At 44.9% G+C, this 22,084-nt stretch overlaps 1 protein-coding gene across 1 annotated transcript in view; it reads left to right on the top strand.

The window, feature by feature from the left end:
* The window catches only part of ATRN (attractin), a 246,933-nt gene that overhangs the window by 100,789 nt on the left and 124,060 nt on the right, over positions 1-22,084 (top strand). The window contains exons 12-15 of the mRNA XM_087962695.1: positions 5,957-6,177; positions 6,959-7,080; positions 16,834-16,972; positions 21,543-21,724. Coding sequence (XP_087818821.1) covers positions 5,957-6,177; positions 6,959-7,080; positions 16,834-16,972; positions 21,543-21,724 — 664 coding nt within the window. The remainder of the gene's footprint in view (positions 1-5,956; positions 6,178-6,958; positions 7,081-16,833; positions 16,973-21,542; positions 21,725-22,084) is intronic.

Below are 22,084 nucleotides of genomic sequence, written 5' to 3'. Positions count from 1 at the left end.
GGGGCGATGCACGCAAGTGAGGTTAGTCAGTGGATGACGTCCCCCGAAAATAAGACCTGGTGCCTCTTTTGGTGGCCAAAAAAAAATACAAGACAGGATCTTATTTTCGGGGAAACACAGTACGAAAATACAAAGAGAAACAAGAACAATGGGAAAATAGGGAAGGAGGAGAGGAAAAATGTAGGGTGAAAAGGGAATAAAAAAAAAGAAAAACATTGACTTCCAATTTGTTTTGAGTTGCAGCAGAATAAGGAAATAACATACAAGCTCGTCTCTTTACTTTTGCATAATGATAGATACTAGCCATTTCTATAACAAGAAGCCTATTTAATCAGCAAGACCCAAAATCAGGGTTGGTTTTTTTCCCCCCCACAAAGCCCAGAAGCTGTTTCCAAATAGAAACAAACTTAATTGTATTCTTTTCTTGGAAACAAAGCCGTCAATTTAGCCCTCTCTGCTAGCTCCATCTGCATTTGCAGCCGGTAATCCGTTGTGGGAATCCTTTCATTTTTATGCGTCAAATGTTCTTTCCGTTGGTGATGCCTGAAAAACCAACCACTTTTAAGATTCCCCAATCTTAGTTGAACGTATCTTGTTTGAGATACTTTTCTGGGACCTTGTAATGCCTCTGCAGTTCCGGTCACGAACAGAATAAGAGAGTTGAAAGGGACGGAGGCCTTCTCATTCAATTCCCTGCTTAAGCAGAAGAGCCTATGCAATTTGAGATAAATGCTTGTCCCGTCTCTTAAAAAACCTCCAGTGATGGAGCACCCACAGCTTCTGGTGGCAGGCTGTTCCACTGGTTAATTGTCCTCCCTGTCAGGAAATTCCTCCTTAGTTCTAAGTTGCTTCTCTCCTTGATGAGTTTCCATCCATTGCTGCTGCTTCTTTTTTTTTAAATAAATTTTTTATTAATTTTCAATAAACAAACATACACAAACAAAACACAAAACATGAAAACATAAAACTTCTTCTTGGAAAGTGGCTTAGTCCCGGGTTACATCTTTTTATACAGACATAAATCGAATTCGTGCTCACTTTATATACCATTTCATATCTTATTTACCATTCTACATTTTCTATATAGCTTCTCCCCTCTTTTCACTCTGTTAATTCTGTTTTATTTATTTCATCTCAATTTAAATCATTAGGCTTATATCTTTTGTCTGTTCTATTTCAACTATCTATTCTCATTAACACAAAATTTCTCCTGTAATCACTGAGTGAAGTATGACGCCTTTATTATCTTTCCCCTAAATTTAACACTTAAAATAATATATAATTTTCATTCTGATTCTGCTGAGTACATTCTAAAGTTACCCATCCATTGCTTCTTGTCCTCCCATCTGGGGCTTTGGAGAATAGCTTGACACCCCTTCCCTTCCCTCTTCTTTGGGGCAGCCCCTCAAATATTGGAAGATGCTATCATGTCACCCCTAGTCTTCTGCAGAATAACAGAGTTGGAAGGGACCTTGGAGGTCTTCTAGTCCAACCCCCTGCCCAGGCAGGACACTCAGTCTATACCAGGGATGGCGGAGCTTTGTTGGGGTGTGCCGACACCCACAATGCAATGCGCCCCCCCCCGCGTAGGCATGGGCAACACCCCCGCCCCGCCCCCTTACCTGCACTGCGCAGGTGCGTGCCCCTCCCGGCGGATTTTTGGCCCGTTTGAAGACCATTTTGGCCCTCGAAGGAAAGCCTCGACAGCCTTTGGAGGCCGAAAAATGGGCCGTCCGGAAATACCGGAAGTGCCCGTTTTCAGCCTCCAGAGGGCCTCTGGATCTTGTGGGAAGCCTCTGCAGCCTCAGGAGCCTCAGGTATTTCTGGAAGAATTTCCTTCGAACCTCTAGGATAGGGATCTCTAACCTTAGCAACTTTAAGACTTGTGGACTTCAACTCCCAGAATTCCTCAGCCAGCAAAGCTGGCTGAGGAATTCTGGGAGTTGAGGTCCACAAGTCTTAAAGTTGCCAAGATTGGAGACCTTTGCTCTAGGAGGCCGAAAACGGGCTGGAAATCAGCGCAGGTAAGTTTGTCTAGGGCTCGTGTGCTACCACAAATGGCTCTGCATGCAACTGTGGCACACCTGCCACAGGCCCGCCATCCCAGGTGTGTATACCACTTCAGAGAAACGGCCGTCCGGTCTCTTCTTGAAAACCTCCAGTGATGGAGCAGCCACAACTTCTGGCGGCAGGCTGTTCCCCTTGCTTAATTGTCCTCACGGTCAGGAAGTTTCTCCTGAATTCTCTCTCTCTCTCGATTCGTTTCCATTTCATTACTCCTTGTCCCGATGCTTTGGAAAAAGAGGTCGATCCCCCTCTTCTTTGGGGCGGCCATCTCAAATATTGGAACGACGCTATCACCTCACCCCCCCCTGGTCCTTTGGATCTAACCCAGGGGCGCATAAATGGCCCGGATCTACTTTCCAGTGGCCTCTTGAACACCATCCAATCTCCTCCATTCTCTCTCCAGCTCTGCACGGTAATGAGCTGCGTGGGTTAATTGCGAAAGCATAACTGTTACACCCTGTTTTGAAACAGGATGATTTAGCAGCTCATTGGGTCCTCCGTCCGTCCTCGCTTTGAAGAACGGATTCCCACTCGGTTTTTCCACCCCATTCGCCGTCTAATGTTCCTCCTCTCGTAGCAAGACCAGCTTAACTGGCTCCGCGGAAGACCTCTCTCCCCCCACCCTTTTAAAAATGTTCTCTTGGTGCAAAAAGCCATTTGCAATTCTGGCTTGCTGTTTTGAGCCCCCTTTCGCTGAACTCTCTACCACAGTTGGGCTTCACTTCAGCCAGTCCTCGCTTCATCCGCGGTGCCGTAACTTTAAAAATACCCACCGAAAGCTGCTTTCAGCGCGACTTCGATTCAGGGGAGACTCCTTCCTGCTCAGCAATGAAAGGTTCTGTTCTTTCTGGGCTCAGGTCATCATTCTGCATTTCAAAAGATAAAAAAAAAACCTGCCTTCCAAATAACATCGACGTTTTATTAAGCGGATTGGGAGAGAGAGAGGCAAGGTGGAGTTTTTAATGTTTTTTAAGATTTGCTTGGTCTAGATTGGACAAGAGGACATTGGCAAATGGGTGATCAGAATCAATATATGTATATATATATATATATATATGTGTGTGTGTGTGTGTGTGTGTGTGTGTGTGTGTGTGTTATTAAGTTTTCGCGGTACTTACATGTATGGTATTCAGCTTTGCTCGGGCATTTTCCCACGTCATTGTAGTTGTGCTTTTAAAGTTGTAGCATCAGACGAACACAATACAGAAGCCTGATGATGGCAGATGAGATTCTGCGAAACATTGCTACATAAAAGCACATACAATGACGTGGGAAAATACCCGAGCAAAGCTGAATACCATACATGTTACCCGTGGAAAACGTAGAAAACATATCTCTATCTCTATCTCTGCAATCTCTGTCTCTGTCTCTATCTCTATCTCTATCTATCTATCTATCTATCTATCTATCTATCTATCTATCTATCTATCTATCTATCTATGGTATTCAGCTTTGTTCGGGTATTTTCCCACGTCATTGTAGTGCTTTTAAAGTTGTAGCAACGTTTCGGCAGAATCTCATCTGCCATCATCAGGCTTCTGTATTGTGTTCATCTTTATATATATATATATATATATATATATATATATATATATATATATATATATATATATATATATATATATATATATATATATATATATATAGTGTATATATATAGTGTATATATATAGTGTATATATATAGTGTATATATATATATATATATAGTGTATATATATAGTGTATATATATAGTGTATATATATATATATATATATATATATATATATATATATATATATATATAGTATATATATATATATATAGTGTATATATATATATATATATATATATATATATATATAGTATATATATATATATATATATATATATATATATATATATATAGTATATATATATATATATATATATATATATATATATATATATATATATATATATATATAGTATATATATATATACTATTATATATATATATATATATATATATATATATATATATATATATATATATATATATATATATATATATATATAATAGTGAAATATCCTTGCCTCCCGCTAGCCAAGCATCCCGAGTGCCTCCAACCCCTCCGATGTTTTTCTACAAAGTTCCATCTATATATGTAAAAGTGAAAATACCCCTTGCATCATCATCACAAAATCTCCAGAACCGTAAAGCCTACAAACTTGAAATTCAGCACATCTGCTCCTCTTGGCTTCTAGGTGCTCACTAAGGAAGGATTTTTCCAAATGACCATCAGAGTATTTAGAGTATTTCCTATATTATTATTATTATTATTATTATTATTATTATTATTATTATTATTATTATTATTATTATTACGCTCTGATGCTAAGGAGTTCTACTCAGTGGTGGGATTCAAATAATTTAACAACCGGTTCTCTGCCCTAATGATTTCTTCCAATAATCAGTTCACCAAACTTCTCAGATAGTTAACAACCGGTTCTCCCGAAGTGGTGCGAACTGGCTGAATCCAACCACTGGTTCTACTCCCCCTCCTCACCTGAAAAGAAATCTCTTCCAAATGCAAAACACAAGCAGAGGAGAGGAGTTCCAGTTTCAGAGCACCAAGCAGCTTGAGTCCAGAACAGTTGAGCTAAGCCACGCCCAGGCTCCTTGCTGTCTCCTTCTTGCTCACACAGCAAATACTGTTTCAGTTTCCAAACAGCCCTCTACTCTCTCACACACTGACAGGACGCTAGCCAGATGAATACCGATGGATGCTGGTAGGCAGAGGCGGAATTTTTTTCTCTCCTTATTTTCCTCCCCCCAAAACTAAGCCCACACCACATAGTTTCGTAGTGAAGCACGGGTACCGAGCTAGTAAGAGAATAACATCAGGTAAGGATAATAGGGTCCCCGGGGAAAAGATAGCGCCACTTGTATTGGAGCAGCAGAATAACAGAATTGGAAGGGCCCTTGGAGGCCTTCTAGTCCAACCCGTTGCTTGAGCAGGAGGCCCTGTTAATTCTCACTGTCAGGAAATTTCTCCTGACTTAGAGAAGAGAAAAGAGAGAGAAGAGAAAAGAGTAGAGAAGAGAAGAGAAGAGAAGAGAGAACAATAATGGAGTGAAATGGAATTTAGAGCAGAATAGAACAACTTTGCTCCCAATGTCCAGGTTATCTTCGGCTGGAGAAAAATTCTCCCAGGAACAGCCTTTTAAGTGGAGGAAATTCAGTCTGAAAATGAAGTACATACAAACTGTAACTAAAAATCCACACAAACCGCGCTGCAGTAATTAACTTGACAGGGCAGGAGAAGGAATTGCAGACTTGAAAGGCCAGCAAAACACACACAGTTGGGAAGACGCCAGGAGCCCAGATAAGCCTCCCCGATACCAGATAATTCACGATTTGCTCCCAACAACTTGCTATGCGCAGCTTCCCCTTTTAAACTCTGTGTTCCCAGCTGCAGCTAATGAAGGGAATCAGGGCCCTTTCCTCCCCTGTAAGCCACACAACCCACGTTGCTCCCTTCTCCGTTCCTCCCTGTGTGCCCTAGGATGAAGAGGGGGTGGGCCTGGGTCTTCCTCTGAACTCCCTCTCCCTTGCTGTACCTTTCCTCTGCTCTGCCCAGCCGGACTTTGCCCTTCCCCAGTTTCCTCCACAGCCAGTGGAGCCACACTCCCGCTCCCTGTCGGCTGCTCGACCTCCCCCTCCAAATCACATTCTGACAGGGACACGACAACAATGTAATAGAGGATAAAGTAGAAGACAAGACAAGAAAAACAAGCAGGTGGAGACCTGCTGATCCACTCTGATGAGTGTAGATCAGGGACTTACAGGATATTCCTTGCAGTGTGAGAGCCACGGATTAACCTCTTCCATTTTCTTTCATTTTTTTTCCCCTTTTCTTTTCTTAGCACCATGTACCTCTTTGGAGGCTTCAACAGCCTGCTCCTGAGTGACATTGTAAAATATACGCCCGAAAGCTGCGAAGCGTACACCACCCAGGTCTCCTGCTTAAAGGCGGGTCCCGGACTCCGATGTGTCTGGAACGGCTCCGTTTCGCAGTGCCTCCCTTGGGAAATGGCCGCCACGCAGCAAGAACACAAAACGAATGAAGAATGCCCTTCTTGGCTAGGTAGGTTTGGCAGTGGGGAGTCCACTGTTTTAGCGTGGACTGCATCCTAGACCTGTATTCCTTCACCTTGGCCCCTTTAAGACCTGGGGGACTTCAACTCCCAGAATTCCCCAGGACTTAAAGGGGCCAAGGTGAAGGAATACTGTCCTTACACACTCCTTTATGATGTGGCGTTTACTGTTTTGGAGTAAGAAATGGAAAACCAACTTTTGGAGGGGTCCTTGATTTTAATTTTAATTGGATTTAGATTTAGATTTAGATTTAGATTTAGATTTAGATTTAGATTTAGATTTAGATTTAGATTTAGATTTAGATTTAGATTTAGATTTAGATGATTTAGATTTAGATTTAGATTTAGATGATTTAGATTTAGATTTAGATGATTTAGATTTAGATTTAGATGATTTAGATTTAGATTTAGATGATTTAGATTTAGATTTAGATTTAGATTTAGATGATTTAGATTTAGATTTAGATGATTTAGATTTAGATTTAGATTTAGATGATTTAGATATTTAGATATTTAGATATTTAGATTTAGATTTGAAATTTTGAATCGGAGCCAAGATTTTGTTTGCCAGGAAGTTTTCCTGCCACATCAACAAAATTCAGGCGGTGGCTTCAGTTGAAATGGCAGGGTGAGTGGCCCCGAGTGGCAGATCTGCTACTGGCGGCATCCTTTGGGGTTGAGAAGTTAAGCCGTGTGGTCAGTCGGTCAGCAGCGGGTGGAGATTAATCACGGGAGGGTTTGACGGCTGCGGCCTCTTTTCTCTCTGCCTAGCTGTGGACCACGAAAAATGTGACCAGATCACCGACTGCTACAGCTGCATGGCCAACACCAAGTGGTGTCACTGGTGCACTGACCAGTGCCTGTCCAAGAACAGAAATTGCTCCGAAGACCAGGTAACCCTCTCTGCTTTCTTTGTGGCGGCCTCTGCGAGAGAAAAGGGCTCTCTGGCAATTGACCCTGATTTCCAGTTCTAGGTGGGAAGAAACTCCTTAGGAGGGAGGGAGGAGGGAGCGAGGAAGAGAGGGAAAGAGGGAGGGAGACAGGAAGGAAGAAAGGAAAAGAGGGAGGGAGGAAGGAAAGAAAAGGAGAGAGGGGGAAGGAAGGAGGGAGGTAGGGAGGAGAAGAGAGGGAGGGAGGAAAAGAGGGAGGGAGAAGGAGATGGGGGAGGGAGGAAGGAAGAAGGAAAGGAAGGAAAGAAAAGAGGGAGAGGGGAAGGCAGGAAGGAAAGGGAGGGCGGGAGGAAGGAAAGGAAGGGAGGAAAAGAGGGAGGGAGACAGGAAGGAAGGAAAAGAGGGAAGGATGAGAGAGGGAGGAAGGAAAGAAGGAAGGGAAAAGGAGAGGAAGGAAAGAAATAAGAGGGAGAGAGGGGGAAGGAAGGGGGAGGGAGGAGGAGACAGGAAGGGGGGAAAGGGAGGGAGGAAGAAAAGGAGAAGGAGACACAAAGGGAGGGAGGAAGGGAGAAGGAAAGGAAGGAAAGAAAAGAGGGAGAGAGGGGGAAGGGGGGGAGGAAAGGGAGGGAGGGGGAGAGAAAGGAAGGGAGGAAAAGTGGGAGGGAGACAGGAAGGAAGGGAAAAAAAAGATGAAGGAAGGAAGGGAGAAGGAGAAGAAGGAAGGAAAGAAAAGAGGGAGGGAAGGAGGAAGGAAAGAAGGCCCGTTGGCAGAGCCTTGTAAAAGCGTGTCAAGATAAGGGCCAATCTTATCTCCGCAGGGATGACGTTCCACAGGGAAGGGGCCACCGCTGAGAAGGCCCTTCCTCTTGGTCCCTGCCAGGGGGACCTCCTTAAGGGAGGAGAGCCACAACATCCCCTGCCTTCCCCACCCTGATGAGTCTGGGAGTTGTGGCTGGGGGAAGACGGCCCTTCTGATAACCTGACACCCCCCCCACCCCCACCCCAAAAGCCATGTTGGGCTTTGAAAGCGACCAGCAGCCCCATGAATCGGACCCGGAAGCTGACGGGCAGCTCCTGCAGGAGAGGCCACACCTGTGACACCTGGCTCTGCACACAAAACCACCCATGCGGTTCTGCCCGCAATTTGAAGCAGTGGGGAGCTTCGGATCCTCTCCAAGGGCAGTCCCACGCAGAGCCTGTCGCAGTAGTCAAGTCGCAGTCCCACCCATAACCAACCTTCCTTCCTTCCTTCCTTCCTTCCTTCCTTCCTTCCTTCCTTCCTTCCTTCGTCTGTCTGTCTCTTCTCTGTCTGTCTGTCTGTCTGTCTATCTATCTGTCTGTGTATCTAATCTCTGTCTGTCTGTCTGTCTGTCTATCTATCTATCTATCTATCTATCTATCTATCTATCTATGCCTGTCTATCTATCTCTGTCTGTCTGTCTGTCTGTCTGTCTGTCTGTCTGTCTATTTATCTAATCGCTTTCTCTCTGTCTATCTATCTATCTATCTATCTATCTATCTTGTTAGGTATAACATTGATACCAAATATGGTTTGGGTGAATAAATATATAAAACTTAGATATCATGGTTTAAGTGATTATCACTTTAAGCACAATGCAGCAGGCAATTAGCCGATTAAGGGTGCGGTTAGAAGTTACAATATAAGGAAGCATTAGAAGCTGGAAAGCTGTCTGTCTGTTACTGGCTGTTACTGTCTGTTACTGGCTGGCTGTAACTGTGTGCTACTGTAACTGTGTGCTGCTGCGAGTAACTGTGTGTTACTGTGACTAACTATGATTACTGACTGTGAGTGCCTGTGACTGAACTGTTATTGTTTGCTACTGTTTGCTGATTACTGCGTAATTCTACTGAATATCCAGCGTTTGTTTCTCTGGAGAGTGAAACCGGAGGAGGAGAAGATATCTTTATCGGCTGATAAAGATATTGCAAGGACTCTTAACTTGGACTATACTAGTGAGTCTTACTGGATGGAAATACTGTGAATGACTTAATGGACTGAATGACAATGCTTAAACTCTAACTGGATTAAAAACTATTTAAACTACAAACAGTGTTTGTGTTCAGTGTGTGTATACTCTGGGGCCCTTCCGCTCTCTTTTGGCTGCCTGGTTTGACTACTGCTGCAATACTCTTCTTGGGGTTAATCCTCAAAACCCTAACATTGGTTATGGGCCCAGCAGCATAGTCTAACTAACCAGGATATAGCAGAGAGAGTTGGTGTGAGTTGCACATTACTGTAAAAACAAACTGTTTTAATTAGTTTAAAATAGTCAAAATATCTGAAGAGTAATGGCACAAGTAAATTTGTCACAACTGTCCATGATATCCAGGCTGGATGGAACAAACTATGTTTCATGGTCAATGAAATGTAGTTTACTTCTACGCAGAGAAGGTTTGTGGGACATTATAGCAAACCCACCAGATGTGAGTAGATGGGATCCTGCTAATGATGATGATAACGAAAAGTTACAAGACTTTAAACTGAAGAATGAGCAGGCTTTATGCATCATAGGACTGACTCTCTGTGATCAGCAGCTTGTCCATATTCGTGGAGAAGAAAATGCTGCAAACTGCTGGGAGAACCTCAGGAAGATTTATGTTCGGGACAGTGTAGGAGCACATATAAATCTTACACGGAAGCTTTTTCGAACGCATCTTCAGAGGAATGGAGATATGTTAGTTCATTTAAACTGTATGAAGAGCATTTTTCAAGATTTGCAAGAAAAGAGCTTATATTTAATGAACTGCAACAAGTCTACATAATATTATCTTCATTAGATCAAAGCTATGATGACTATGTGACTTCGTTAGAGGTATTGCCAAAAGAAAGCCTCTCATTAACCGAGATTACAGGCAGGCTACTAGAAGAAGCCAGAAGAAGGCGTGAGCGTGACGAGCTGGAGAGAAGATAAGAAAGAAGAGAAATTATCTTCAAAGCTTGAAAGAAACCAGCAAAGCAAAGTAAAGCACCGGAAGAAGAGAATTTATCTTCGACGGCATACACAATTAAAAAGTGTTTTAATTGTGGAGGCAGAGGACATCTGGCAAAGTTTTGCAAAAAGAGAAAAAGCCAGAATGTAAAAAAGCCAAAGAAAAGCATTTGAACTAGCCACGTTTAGCAACTCTGATGTGAAGAATAATCTATGGGTGGTTGACAGTGGCGCATCCCACTGCATCACAAGAGATAAGACTAAATTTATAAAAATGTCTACAAGTTCTCAACATATATCTCTTGCCAATGGCTGGAACCTGAAAGCGAAAGGTCAAGGTTTTGCACGTTGTCCGTACATAAACCAGGATATAAAAATGTTGTATGTACCACAACTAAAGTTTAATTTGCTTTCAGTAAGGGTATTAGATAAATTAGGTTATGTAATTACTTTTAAGGATAATAATTGCATAATTGAAAAAGATAACAAAAGAGTAACTGCAGCTTTAAATGGAACATTATATGTCTTAGATAATAGTAAGAAAGGGAGGCTCAGACTGTATTTAATAATATAAAGCCTCATGAAGAATGTATCCATTTATTGCATAGGCGTTGGGGCATGTAAATTTTAAAATGCTAAAACGTACAGTTGAGTTATCTGAAGGAATAAGGTTAAAATCTTGTGATAAATATTTGCGTTGTAATGTTTGCTGTGAAGATAAGAGCAAAGTATTGCCTGCAAATAGGCTAAATGGTTTCAAAACAAAAGAACCTTTAGAAGTAGTATTTGCAGACATAATAGGTCCAAAGAAACCCAGTATGGGGGTGCTAGATATATACTGAGCATTATGGATCATTATTCTAGATATGGGTTTTGCTATTTAATGAAAAGCAAAACTGAAACATATCAACATTTTTCAATTGGCTTAGGTTTGCTGAAAGAAAGTCTAAGCGACAACTGATAACCCTGGTGACAGATAATGGTACGGAATTTATTAATAACAAATTCCAGAACAGACTTAAGGTAGCTGGAATAGAGCATAAGAAGTCTGCTCCATACAGGCCAGAACATAATGCTTTTATTGAAAGAAGAGGCCAAACACTACAGGCAATGGTTAGAACAATGTTAAATGATTCTGGGTTACCTGATTCTTTGTGGGGAGGCTACAATGTGTGCTAATAACATATTGAACAACGTTGTTAATACAACAACAGGTGAAATTCCATTTACCAGATGGCATGGCAGGAAACCTGTCATATATATATATATCAAAAAGTGAAATATCCTTGCCATCATCAGGCTTCTGTATTGGGTTCGTCTTTCATATAAAATATGTATATATATATATATATATAAAAGTGAAATATCCTTGCCTCCCGCTAGCCAAGCATGCCGAGTGCCTCCAACCCCTCCGATGTTTTTCTACAAAGTTCCATCTATATATGTAAAAGTGAAATACCCTTTGCGCATCATCACAAAATCTCCAGAACCGTAAAGCCCACAAACTTGAAATTCAGTACATCTGCTCCTCTTGGCTTCTAGGTGCTCACTAAGGAAGGATTTTTCGAAATGACCATCAGAGCGTTGAGAGTATTTCCTATATTATTATTATTATTATTATTATTATTATTATTATTATTATTATTATTATTATTATTATTATTATTATGCTCTGATGCACAAGCAGAGGAGGGGAGTTCCAGTTTCAGAGCACCAAGCAGCTTTAGTACAGAACAGTTGAGCTAAGCCACGCCCAGGCTCCTTGCTGTCTCCTTCTTGCTCACACAGCAAATACTGTTTCAGTTTCCAAACAGCCCTCTACTCTCTCACACACTGACAGGACGCTAGCCAGATGAATACCGATGGATGCTGGTAGGCAGAGGCGAATTTTTTCTCTCCTTATTTTCCTCCCCCAAAACTAAGCCCACACCACATAGTTTCGTAGTGAAGCACGGGTATCGAGCTAGTAAGAGAATCACATCAGGTAAGGATAATAGGGTCCCCGGGAAAAGATAGCGCCACTTGTATTGGAGCAGCAGAATAACAGAATTGGAAGGGCCCTTGGAGGCCTTCTAGTCCAACCGTTGCTTGAGCAGGAGGCCCTGTTAATTCTCACTGTCAGGAAATTTCTCCTGACTTAGAGAAGAGAAAAGAGAGAGAAGAGAAAAGAGAAGAGTAGAGAAGAGAAGAGAAGAGAAGAGAGAACAATAATGGAGTGAAATGGAATTTAGAGCAGAATAGAACAACTTTGCTCCCAATGTCCAGGTTATCTTCGGCTGGAGAAAAACTCTCCCAGGAACAGCCTTTAAGTGGAGGAAATTCAGTCTGAAAATGAAGTACATACAAGCTGTAATTAAAAATCCATACAAACCAGGCTGCAGTGATTAACTTGACAGGGCAGGAGAAGGAATTGCAGACTTGAAAGGACAGCAAAACACACACAGTTGGGAAGACGCCAGGAACCCAGATAAGCCTCCCCGATAACCAGACAATTCACGATTTGCTCCCAACAACTTGCTATGCGCAGCTTCCCTTTAAACTCTGTGTTCCCAGCTGCAGCTAATGAAGGGAATCAGGGCCCTTTCCTCCCCGTAAGCCATGCAACCCACGTTGCTCCCTTCTCCGTTCCTCCCTGTGTGCCCTAGGATGAAGAGGGGTGGGCCTGGGTCTTCCTCTGAACTCCCTCTCTCTTGCTGTACCTTTCCCCTGCTCTGCCCAGCCGGACTTTGCCCTTTCCCAGTTTCCTCCACAGCCAGTGGAGCCACACTCCCGCTCCCTGTTGGCTGCCCGACCTCCCCCTCCAAATCACATTCTGACAGGGACACGACAACAATGTAATAGAGGATAAAGTAGAAGAGAAGAGAAGAAAAACAAGCAGGTGGAGACCTGCTGATCCACTCTGATGAGTGTAGATCAGGGACTTACAGGATATTCCTTGCAGTGTGAGAGCCACGGATTAACCTCTTCCATTTTCTTTCATTTTTTCCCCTTTTCTTTTCTTAGCACCATGTACCTCTTTGGAGGCTTCAACAGCCTGCTCCTGAGTGACATTGTAAAATATACGCCCGAAAGCTGCGAAGCGTACACCACCCAGGTCTCCTGCTTAAAGGCGGGTCCCGGACTCCGATGTGTCTGGAACGGCTCCGTTTGCAGTGCCTCCCTTGGGAAATGGCCGCCACGCAGCAAGAACACAAAACGAATGAAGAATGCCCTTCTTGGCTAGGTAGGTTTGGCAGTGGGGAGTCCACTGTTTTAGCATGGACTGCATTCTGAGCCTGTATTCCTTCACCTTGGCCCTTTAAGACCTGGGGACTTCAACTCCCAGAATTCCCCAGCCAGCCATGGCTGGCTGGAGAATTCTGGGAGTTGAAGTCCCAGGACTTAAAGGGGCCAAGGTGAAGGAATACTGTCTACACACTCCTTTATGATGTGGCGTTTACTGTTTTGGAGTAAGAAATGGAAAACCAAATTTTGGAGGGGTCCTTGATTTTAATTTTAATTGGATTGGATTTGGATTTAGATTTAGATTTAGATTTAGATTTAGATTTAGATTTGAAATTTTGAAATTTTGAATTTTGAAATTTTGAATTTTGAATTTTGAAATTTTGAATCGGAGCCAAGATTTTGTTCGCCAGGAAGTTTTCCTGCCACATCAACAAAATTCAGGCGGTGGCTTCCGTTGAAATGGCAGGGGAAGTGGCCCCGAGTGGCAGATCTGCTACTGGCGGCATCCTTTGGGCTCGAGAAGTTAAGCCGTGTGGTCAGTCGGTCAGCAGCGGGTGGAGATTAATCACGGGAGGGTTTGACGGCTGCGGCCTCTTTTCTCTCTGCCTAGCTGTGGACCACGAAAAATGTGACCAGATCACCGACTGCTACAGCTGCATGGCCAACACCAAGTGGTGTCACTGGTGCACTGACCAGTGCCTGTCCAAGAACAGAAATTGCTCCGAAGACCAGGTAACCCTCTCCGCTTTCTTTGTGGCGGCCTCTGCGAGAGAAAAGGGCTCTTTGGCAATTGACCCTGATTTGCAGTTCTAGGTGGGAGGAAACTCCTTAGGAGGGAGGGAGGGAGGGAGCGAGGAAGAGAGGGAAAGAGGGAGGGAGACAGGAAGGAAGAAAGGAAAAGAGGGAGGAAGGAAGGAAAGAAAAGGAGAGAGGGGGAAGGAAGGGAGGGAGGAGAAGAGAGGGAAGTAGGAAAAGAGGGAGGGAGAAAGGGAGAAGGAGATGGGGGAGGGAAGAAGGAAGAAGGAAAGGAAGGAAAGAAAAGAGGGAGAGGGGAAGGCAGGAAGGAAAGGGAGGGCGGGAGGAAGGAAAGGAAGGGAGGAAAAGAGGGAGGGAGACAGGAAGGAAGGAAAAGAGGGAAGGATGAAAGAGGGAGGAAGGAAAGAAGGAAGGGAAAAGGAGAGGAAGGAAAGAAATAAGAGGGAGAGAGGGGGAAGGAAGGGGGAGGGAGGAGGAGACAGGAAGGGGGGAAAAGGGAGGGAGGAAGAAAAGGAGAAGGAGACAAAGGGAGGGAGGGAGGAAGGGAGAAGGAAAGGAAGGAAAGAAAAGAGGGAGAGGGGAAGGCAGGAAGGAAAGGGAGGGGCGGGAGGAAGGAAAGGAAGGGAGGAAAAGAGGGAGGGAGAGCAGGAAGGAAGGAAAAGAGGGAAGGATGAAAGAGGGAGGAAGGAAAGAAGGAAGGGAAAAGGAGAGGAAGGAAAGAAATAAGGGAGAGAGGGGGAAGGAAGTGGGGAGGGAGGAGGAGACAGGAAGGGGGAAAAGGAGAAGGAGACGGAGGGAGGGAGGGAGGAAGGGAGAAGGAAAGGAAGGAAAGAAAAGAGGAGAGAGGGGGAAGGGAGGGAGGAAAGGGAGGGAGGGGGGGAGAGAAAGGAAGGGAGGAAAAGTGGGAGGGAGACAGGAAGGAAGGGAAAAAAAGATGAAGGAAGGAAGGGAGAAGGAGAAGAAGGAAGGAAAGAAAGAGGGAGGGAAGGAGGAAGGAAAGAAGGCCCGTTGGCAGAGCCTTGTAAAAGCGTGTCAAGATGAGGGCCAATCTTATCTCCGCAGGGATGACGTTCCACAGGGAAGGGGCCACCGCTGAGAAGGCCCTTCCTCTTGGTCCCTGCCAGGTGGACCTCCTTAAGAGAGGAGAGCCACAACATCCCTGCCTTCCCCACCCTGATGAGTCTGGGAGTTGTGGCTGGGGAAGACGGCCCTTCTGATAACCTGACACCCCCCCACCCCCACCCCAAAAGCCATGTTGGGCTTTGAAAGCGACCAGCAGCCCCCTGAATCGGACCCGGAAGCCGGCGGGCAGCTCCCGCAGGAGAGACCACACCTGTGCACACCTGGCTCTGCACACAAAACCACCCATGCGGTTCTGCCCGCAATTTGAAGCAGTGGGGAGCTTCCGGATCCTCTCCAAGGGCAGTCCCACGCAGAGCCTGTCGCAGTAGTCAAGTCGCAGTCCCACCCATAACCAACCTTCCTTCCTTCCTTCCTTCCTTCCTTCCTTCCTTCCTTCCTTCCTTCCTTCCTTCGTCTGTCTGTCTCTTGTCTGTCTGTCTGTCTGTCTGTCTATCTATCTATGTCTGTGTATCTAATCTCTGTCTATCTATCTATCTATCTATCTATCTATCTATCTATCTATCTATCTATCTATCTATCTATCTATCTATGTCTGTCTATCTAATCTCTGTCTGTCTGTCTGTCTTGTCTGTCTGTCTATTTATCTAATCGCTTTCTCTCTGTCTATCTATCTATCTATCTATCTATCTATCTATCTATCTATCTATCTATCTATCTATCTATCTATCTCTCTCTTGTCTCTCTCTCTAATCTCTATCTATCTATCTATCTATCTATCTATCTATCTATCTAATATCTATCTATCTATCTATCTATCTATCTATCTATCTATCTATCTATCTATCATCTCTCTCTCTCTCTCTCTCTCTCTCTCTCTCTCTCTCTCTCTCTCTCTCTCTCTCTCTCTCTCTATCTATCTATCTATCTATCTATCTATCTAACTCTCTCTATCTATCTATCTATCTATCTATCTATCTATCTATCTATCTATCTATCTATCTATCTATCTATCTATCTATCTATCTATCTATCTATCTATCTATCTATCTATCTATCTATCTATGTCTGTCTATCTAATCTCTGTCTGTCTGTCTGTCTTGTCTGTCTGTCTATTTATCTAATCGCTTTCTCTCTGTCTATCTATCTATCTATCTACCTATCTATCTATCTATCTCTGTCTTGTCTGTCTATCTAATCTCTATCTATCTATCTATCTATCTATCTATCTATCTATCTATCTATCTATCTATCTATCTATCTATCTCTCTCTCTATCTCTCATCTCTCTCTCTCTCTCTCTCTCTCTCTCTATCTATCTATCTATCTATCTATCTATCTATCTATCTATCTATCTATCTACCCTGTTTCTCCAACAATACGGCCTCCCCCAATAGGAAGTCCCAGCATGTTTTATAGGCATGAAATGAAATTAAGTCCCTCCTCTCAAATTAAGGCCTATATTAAAACATGCGAAATGGGGGGGGATGGTGGGGGGGCTTGCCGTTAGGAAGTACTTTTGTGGCACACCCGGATATGGTGCTGCCTGCGTTGACCCTGATACAAAGTGCCCCACCAATGCCGAGGTCAACATCCAAGCTGTCGCCGCCTGCCCGAAGATGCAAGGGGGGGGGGAATTAAGTCACCCCCGAAAAGACGGCCTAGCCATTTTTTCGGGGCTCACAAAAAAATAAGACCCGGCCTTATTATATGAGAAACACGGTATCTATCACCTTTCCTTCTAGAGCCCCATCACTTCCTTGGAAAGCTGCCCGAAGGACAACCCTGCTTTTTACTGCAACAAAAGAACCAGTTGCAAGAGCTGCAGCCTGGACCAGAACTGCCAGTGGGAAGCCCGCAATCAGGAATGCATCGCTTTGCCTGGTGGGTTTTGCCTTTCACGTCCTCCGTCCCGGGGCCATTTTTGCCCCGCTTTCCGGTACCTTACAGATTAACAGAGTTGGAAGGGAGCTTGTAGGTCATCTAGTCCAACACCCCCCCCCCGTCCAGGCAGGCTATCTGGATTCCGGCAGTGACCCCCATTTAAATCATGAGTCTCGAGCCAAACTTCCAAAGGATTTATGGAGAATTAACATGTCCGGCAGGGCCTGGGTATAGCCGACTCTGAGACACGTAATTCCTTGTCACCCTTGACCCTGGTTTATCTCCCCTGCACCCGCTGGGTGTATTGTAATCCATATCCTCCAATGGGACACCTCCATAGCCCAGAATCATCCATCATGTTCTCCATTTAAATATTTGCACAGCAGAAACTTCAGTCACCTGGAAACTAGCTCTGAAAACATTTATGGAATGCGCTTTCGGTTTGCAATCTGCCGCACTGCTCCCCCTCCCTTTCTGTTGGCAACTCTCAAAAGACCATAGACAATATTTTATGAGTTGACCCAGACCCTGCACAACTTCTGACAGTCCAGCCTCCTCTTGAAAGCTTCCAGTGGATGCTTTTCTTGAACCCTTCCCCAGGGAGAGAAGAACACGTCGGGTTCCTGCCTTCTCCGAAAAGAATTGGATGGTTGTCCTCGGCTTGTGGCACAGTTGAGTCCAAAATTTCAGTCGCTAAGCAAGACAGTGGTTAAGACAGCGGTTAAGAGCATTTCAGTCGCTAAGCAAGACAGCGGTTAAGAGCATTTGGCTTCCTTTGACGGCCTTTCTTGGCATTGTTGCTAAGTGAACCACCGCCGTTGTTAAGTGAACCCAGCTTCCCCCGTTGTCTTTGCTCCCCAGACGGTTGCAAAAGGGGATCGCATGATCTCGGGACACCGTCATAAATAGGAGCAACCGTCATAAATAGGAACCTCTGATTTTTCCTCACGTGGCCAGTGGGGATGCCTCAACGGCCATAGGTGTGAAAAAGGGCCATCGGTGCCGTTGTAACTTCGAACGGTCACTAAACCAACGGTCGTAAGTCGAGGACCACCTTGGGTTGTGGGCAGATTCCCTCTTAGTGTCAGAGCCATCTGAATCCCCCCCCAACCCAAATCTCACACTGAGAATCTTTTCAGCCCCACATAAAAAGGTTGCAGCCTTTTTTTTTCCGCTTCACAATCTGTCCTGTCTTTTTATTTTTGCAATGCCAACAAAACTTTTTTCTTAAAATTCATCTTTCTTTTATTCATTCCTATGCCACTGGTTAAGTTCATTTGCACCCCTGAGGCTCCTCTAGGCTGCTTACAACAATAAAAAGGAAGAAAGGAGAGTGTGACCCAAAATGGAAGTAAATTCATGAATCAATGAAAGAAACAACAACAACAACAACAAAAGAAAACCAAGATAGAGTGTGATGACACAAGGGAGCGTGGCACAAAGGCCACACAGCCAGATAATCAGGAGGAGTCCCTTTATTAGCTCCAACTTTGCCCCCAATGTCCAGCTTACCTTCTGGGCTGGAGAAAAACTCTCCCAGGAACAGCCTTGGGCTGCAGGGAATCAAGTCCAAAACATGGTCAACAGAAACTGTAACTATAAGTCCAATCAAGGCAAAATGAGGTCATTAGTCCAGCAGGGCAAGAGAAGGAATTCCAGATGTGAAGGAACGGCAGTAATTCAACATGGTTGGGAGGACACCAGGAATGCAAATAAGTAAAGTCAACACAAGATAGACTCATGTTTGTTTCCAGCAGCTGCCACACTCAGCATGCATCTCTTTTAAACTCTCATTCCCAGGTGTGGCTAATGAAGGGTATCAGGGCCCTTTCCTTCCCCATAAGCCATGCAACCCATGTTGCTCCCTTCTCCGTTCCTCCCTGCGTGCCCTAGGATGAAGAGGGGGTGGGCCTGGGTCTTCCTCTGAACCCCCTTCTCCCTTGTTCTCCCTCTCCCCTGCTCTGCCCAGCCAGACTTTGTCCTTCCTCAGTTTCCCCCACAGCCAACAGAGCCACACTCCCGCTCCCTGTCGTCTGTTCGGGTCCCTCCTCAGATTCAGACTCCGACAGGGGCATGACATACAGGCAGTTCTCGACTTACGACCACCATTGAAACCCCCCCCAAAAATTTTTTTTGATGCTGAGGGAAACATTTGTGAAAGAGAACTTTGCCTCATTTTATTTCTTTTTCTGCCTCGGTTATTAAGTGAATCCCTGCAGTTGTCAAGTTAGGAACACAGTCGTTAAGTGAATCTGGCTTTCCCCCTTGACTTTACCTGTCAAGAAGGTCGTAAAAGGGGACCACGGGATCTCGGGACACAGCAGTGGTCATAAATATGAGTCAGTTGCCAAGTGTCGGGATTTTGATCAAAGAGATGCCGCAACAATGCGCAAAGTGGACACAAGTCACTTTTTTTCAGAGCTGTTACAACTTTTTTTAAAAAATAATTTTTTAATAGTTTTTTATATACAACAAATCCATTCTATTTCAATCGTGCATCAATTAGGTGCATCTTTCAATTATTTAACCATTATAAATGATATTCTTCTTATCAAATGTAACGATGCATCAATAATCACATTCCCATATAAACAATAGTATCGCATGTATCTATTACCTTAATTTCTCTAATTACTTTACAAATACATCAAATCCCTTTTAATTTGTTCTACTTTCTATCCATTGATAAAACTGATTCCATACCCTGTAATATTCAGATTCTTCTTTTTTCTTTAAATTTCCAGTGTCAAATCTATTCATTTCTGCACATTCAAATATTTTTTTCAATTGTTTTTTTTCCCTCTGTCGGTATTTTATCACTCTTCCAATTTTGGGCAAATACAATTCTAGCCGCTGCTAAAACATGTATAATTAAATAAATCTTTCCTTTATGATAACTTTCTGCTATCATTCCTAATAGGAATATTTCAGGTTTCAGACCTATATGTTGCTTAGTGCTGTTGTAACTTTCAGGAGTCACTAAACGAACGGTTGTAAGTCAAGGACTACCTGTCAATACGTTAGTCTGGTAACAAAAAGATGGACAAATTTAAGCTGTGTGGACTTCCAACTCCCAGAATTCCCTAGCCAGTTGAAGTCCACGCATCTCATCATCATCTTTTAGCGACCCCACAATCCCTTGCTGAATGGAGCTAGCAAAGCGTGTGTAATGGCCGGGTGCCTTTCCTGTTGCCTGTGCGGAGTTTTGTTCAGCAGATATATGCCCATTGTGCCCCGGAGAGAGAAATATCTGCCTCTGCTTAGGATCGAACTCACAGCATCCCGATTATGAGGGGAGAGCCCCGCCTCTAGGCCAAAGCACCCCTCTCGAAGTCCATACATCTGAGGTGGAGCAAAGCTGGTCTAGCCATCAAGCACGGCATTTGTGGTTTGCTAATTGTCCCTTTTCTATCCAGGGGTGGGATTCAAAGTTTGTAACAACCGGTTCTGTGGTCATGTACCTGGGTGGGTGTGGCTTTTGTAGCCCCCATTTTGGGCCTTCTGGGCCTCAGGAAGCCTCCCAGGCGACAGTAAGACATGAGGGATCCAGCACAGCTAATCATGACAGCTGATCGTTCTTCCTTCCTTCCTCCTCCTCTCCTTCCTTCCTTCCTTCCTTCCTTCCTCCCTCCCTCCCTCTCTCCCTCCCTCCCGGGCGAAGCAGTAAGACAGTGAGGGGATCCCACACAGCTGATCGTCAAAACAGCTGATCGTTCTCTCCTCCCTTCCTCCTCCTCCTCTTCTCCTTCCTTCCTTCCTTCCTTCCTCCCTCCCTCCCTCCCTCCCTCCCTCCCTCCTGGGGAAGTAAGACAGCGAGGGGACTCCGCGCAACTGATCACCAGAACAGCTGATCGTCCTTCCCTTCCTTCCTTCCTTCCTTCCTTCCTTCCTTCCTTCCTCCCTCCCTCCTCCCTCCTCCCTCCCTCCTGGCGGCAGTAAGACAGCGAGGGGACCCGCACAACTGATCACCAGAACAGCTGATCGTCCTTCCTTCCTTCCTTCCTTCCTTCCTTCCTTCCTTCCTTCCTTCCTTCCTTCCTTCCTTCCTCCCTCCCTCCCTCCCTCCCTCCCTCCTCCTCCATCCATCCATCCATCCATCCTGGGTGAAGCAGTAAGACAGTGAGGGGGACCCGGGCACAGCTGATTGTCGGAACGGCTGATTGTCCTCTCCTTCCTTCCTTCCTCCTCTCCTTCCTTCCTTCCTCCTCTTTTTCCTTCCTTCCTCCTGGGTGAAGCAGTAAGACAGTGAGGGGGGAAAAAAAGAAATACCTTAAGGAGTGACTGGGCAGAGGAGAAGGCAGTCAACGATGTCGGGCATGCGTGCAATGTTGCGCATGCGCAATAAGGACTGGCTGGGCGGGGAACAGAGGGGCAGGCGGAGAGGGGCAGGCCCAGCCAGGTCCACGATTTGCCGGTTCTCCGAATTGCGCAGAATCCTAACAACCGGTTCTATAAGAAGCGGTCCGAAAGGGTGGAATCCCACCCCTAATCCTATCCACCCACCCCAGGGAAGGAAGAAAGGAATTTGTGGGTGATTATTTTATACCTTTTATACACGGTTATTTTACAGAAAACATCTGTGGGGCAACGTGGCACCTGGTGGGCAATTCCTGCCTGAGAATCACCAACACCAAAGACAGCTATGACAATGCCAAGTTGGCTTGCAGGAGCCACAATGCGGCTCTGGCCTCTCTCACTTCGCAGAAGAAAGTGGAGTTCCTGCTGAAGGAGCTGCAGAAGACCCCGTCCTCGGTGAGTGACCAGTGGCCCTTCTCGTGATGCAGCCCGGGGAGCGGGGGGGGGGGAGCAGGAATACCCACTGGGTGGGCGGCCCCTGCTGGAAATACAACCTATCTTTGAACTGGCACTTAGAACCCAAGTAACTCGGTGGGGTCCTTGGTGCCTTCTGAGCTTGGTGGTTTTCTTGCAGATGTTTCATGACCCAACTAGGCAACAACATCAGCGCTGAAAAGGAGGGAGATGGCACTGATGATGTTACCTACATGGAACCCTCCTTCCTCCTCCTTCAACTTCTCTTCCTCCTCCTCCCTCTTCCTCCTTCCTGCTTCCCCTCCTCCTCCTCCTGCTCTCCTCCTCCTTCTTCAACTTCTC

The sequence above is a fragment of the Notechis scutatus genome, chromosome 4 (assembly GCF_049901735.1).
Source record: "Notechis scutatus isolate UNSWTSFEM ecotype Mainland chromosome 4, rNotScu1.2, whole genome shotgun sequence".
Classification (NCBI taxonomy): domain Eukaryota; kingdom Metazoa; phylum Chordata; class Lepidosauria; order Squamata; family Elapidae; genus Notechis; species Notechis scutatus.
The sequence above is the reverse complement of the archived record's forward strand: the minus strand, read 5'-3'. Positions and strand labels throughout refer to the sequence as shown.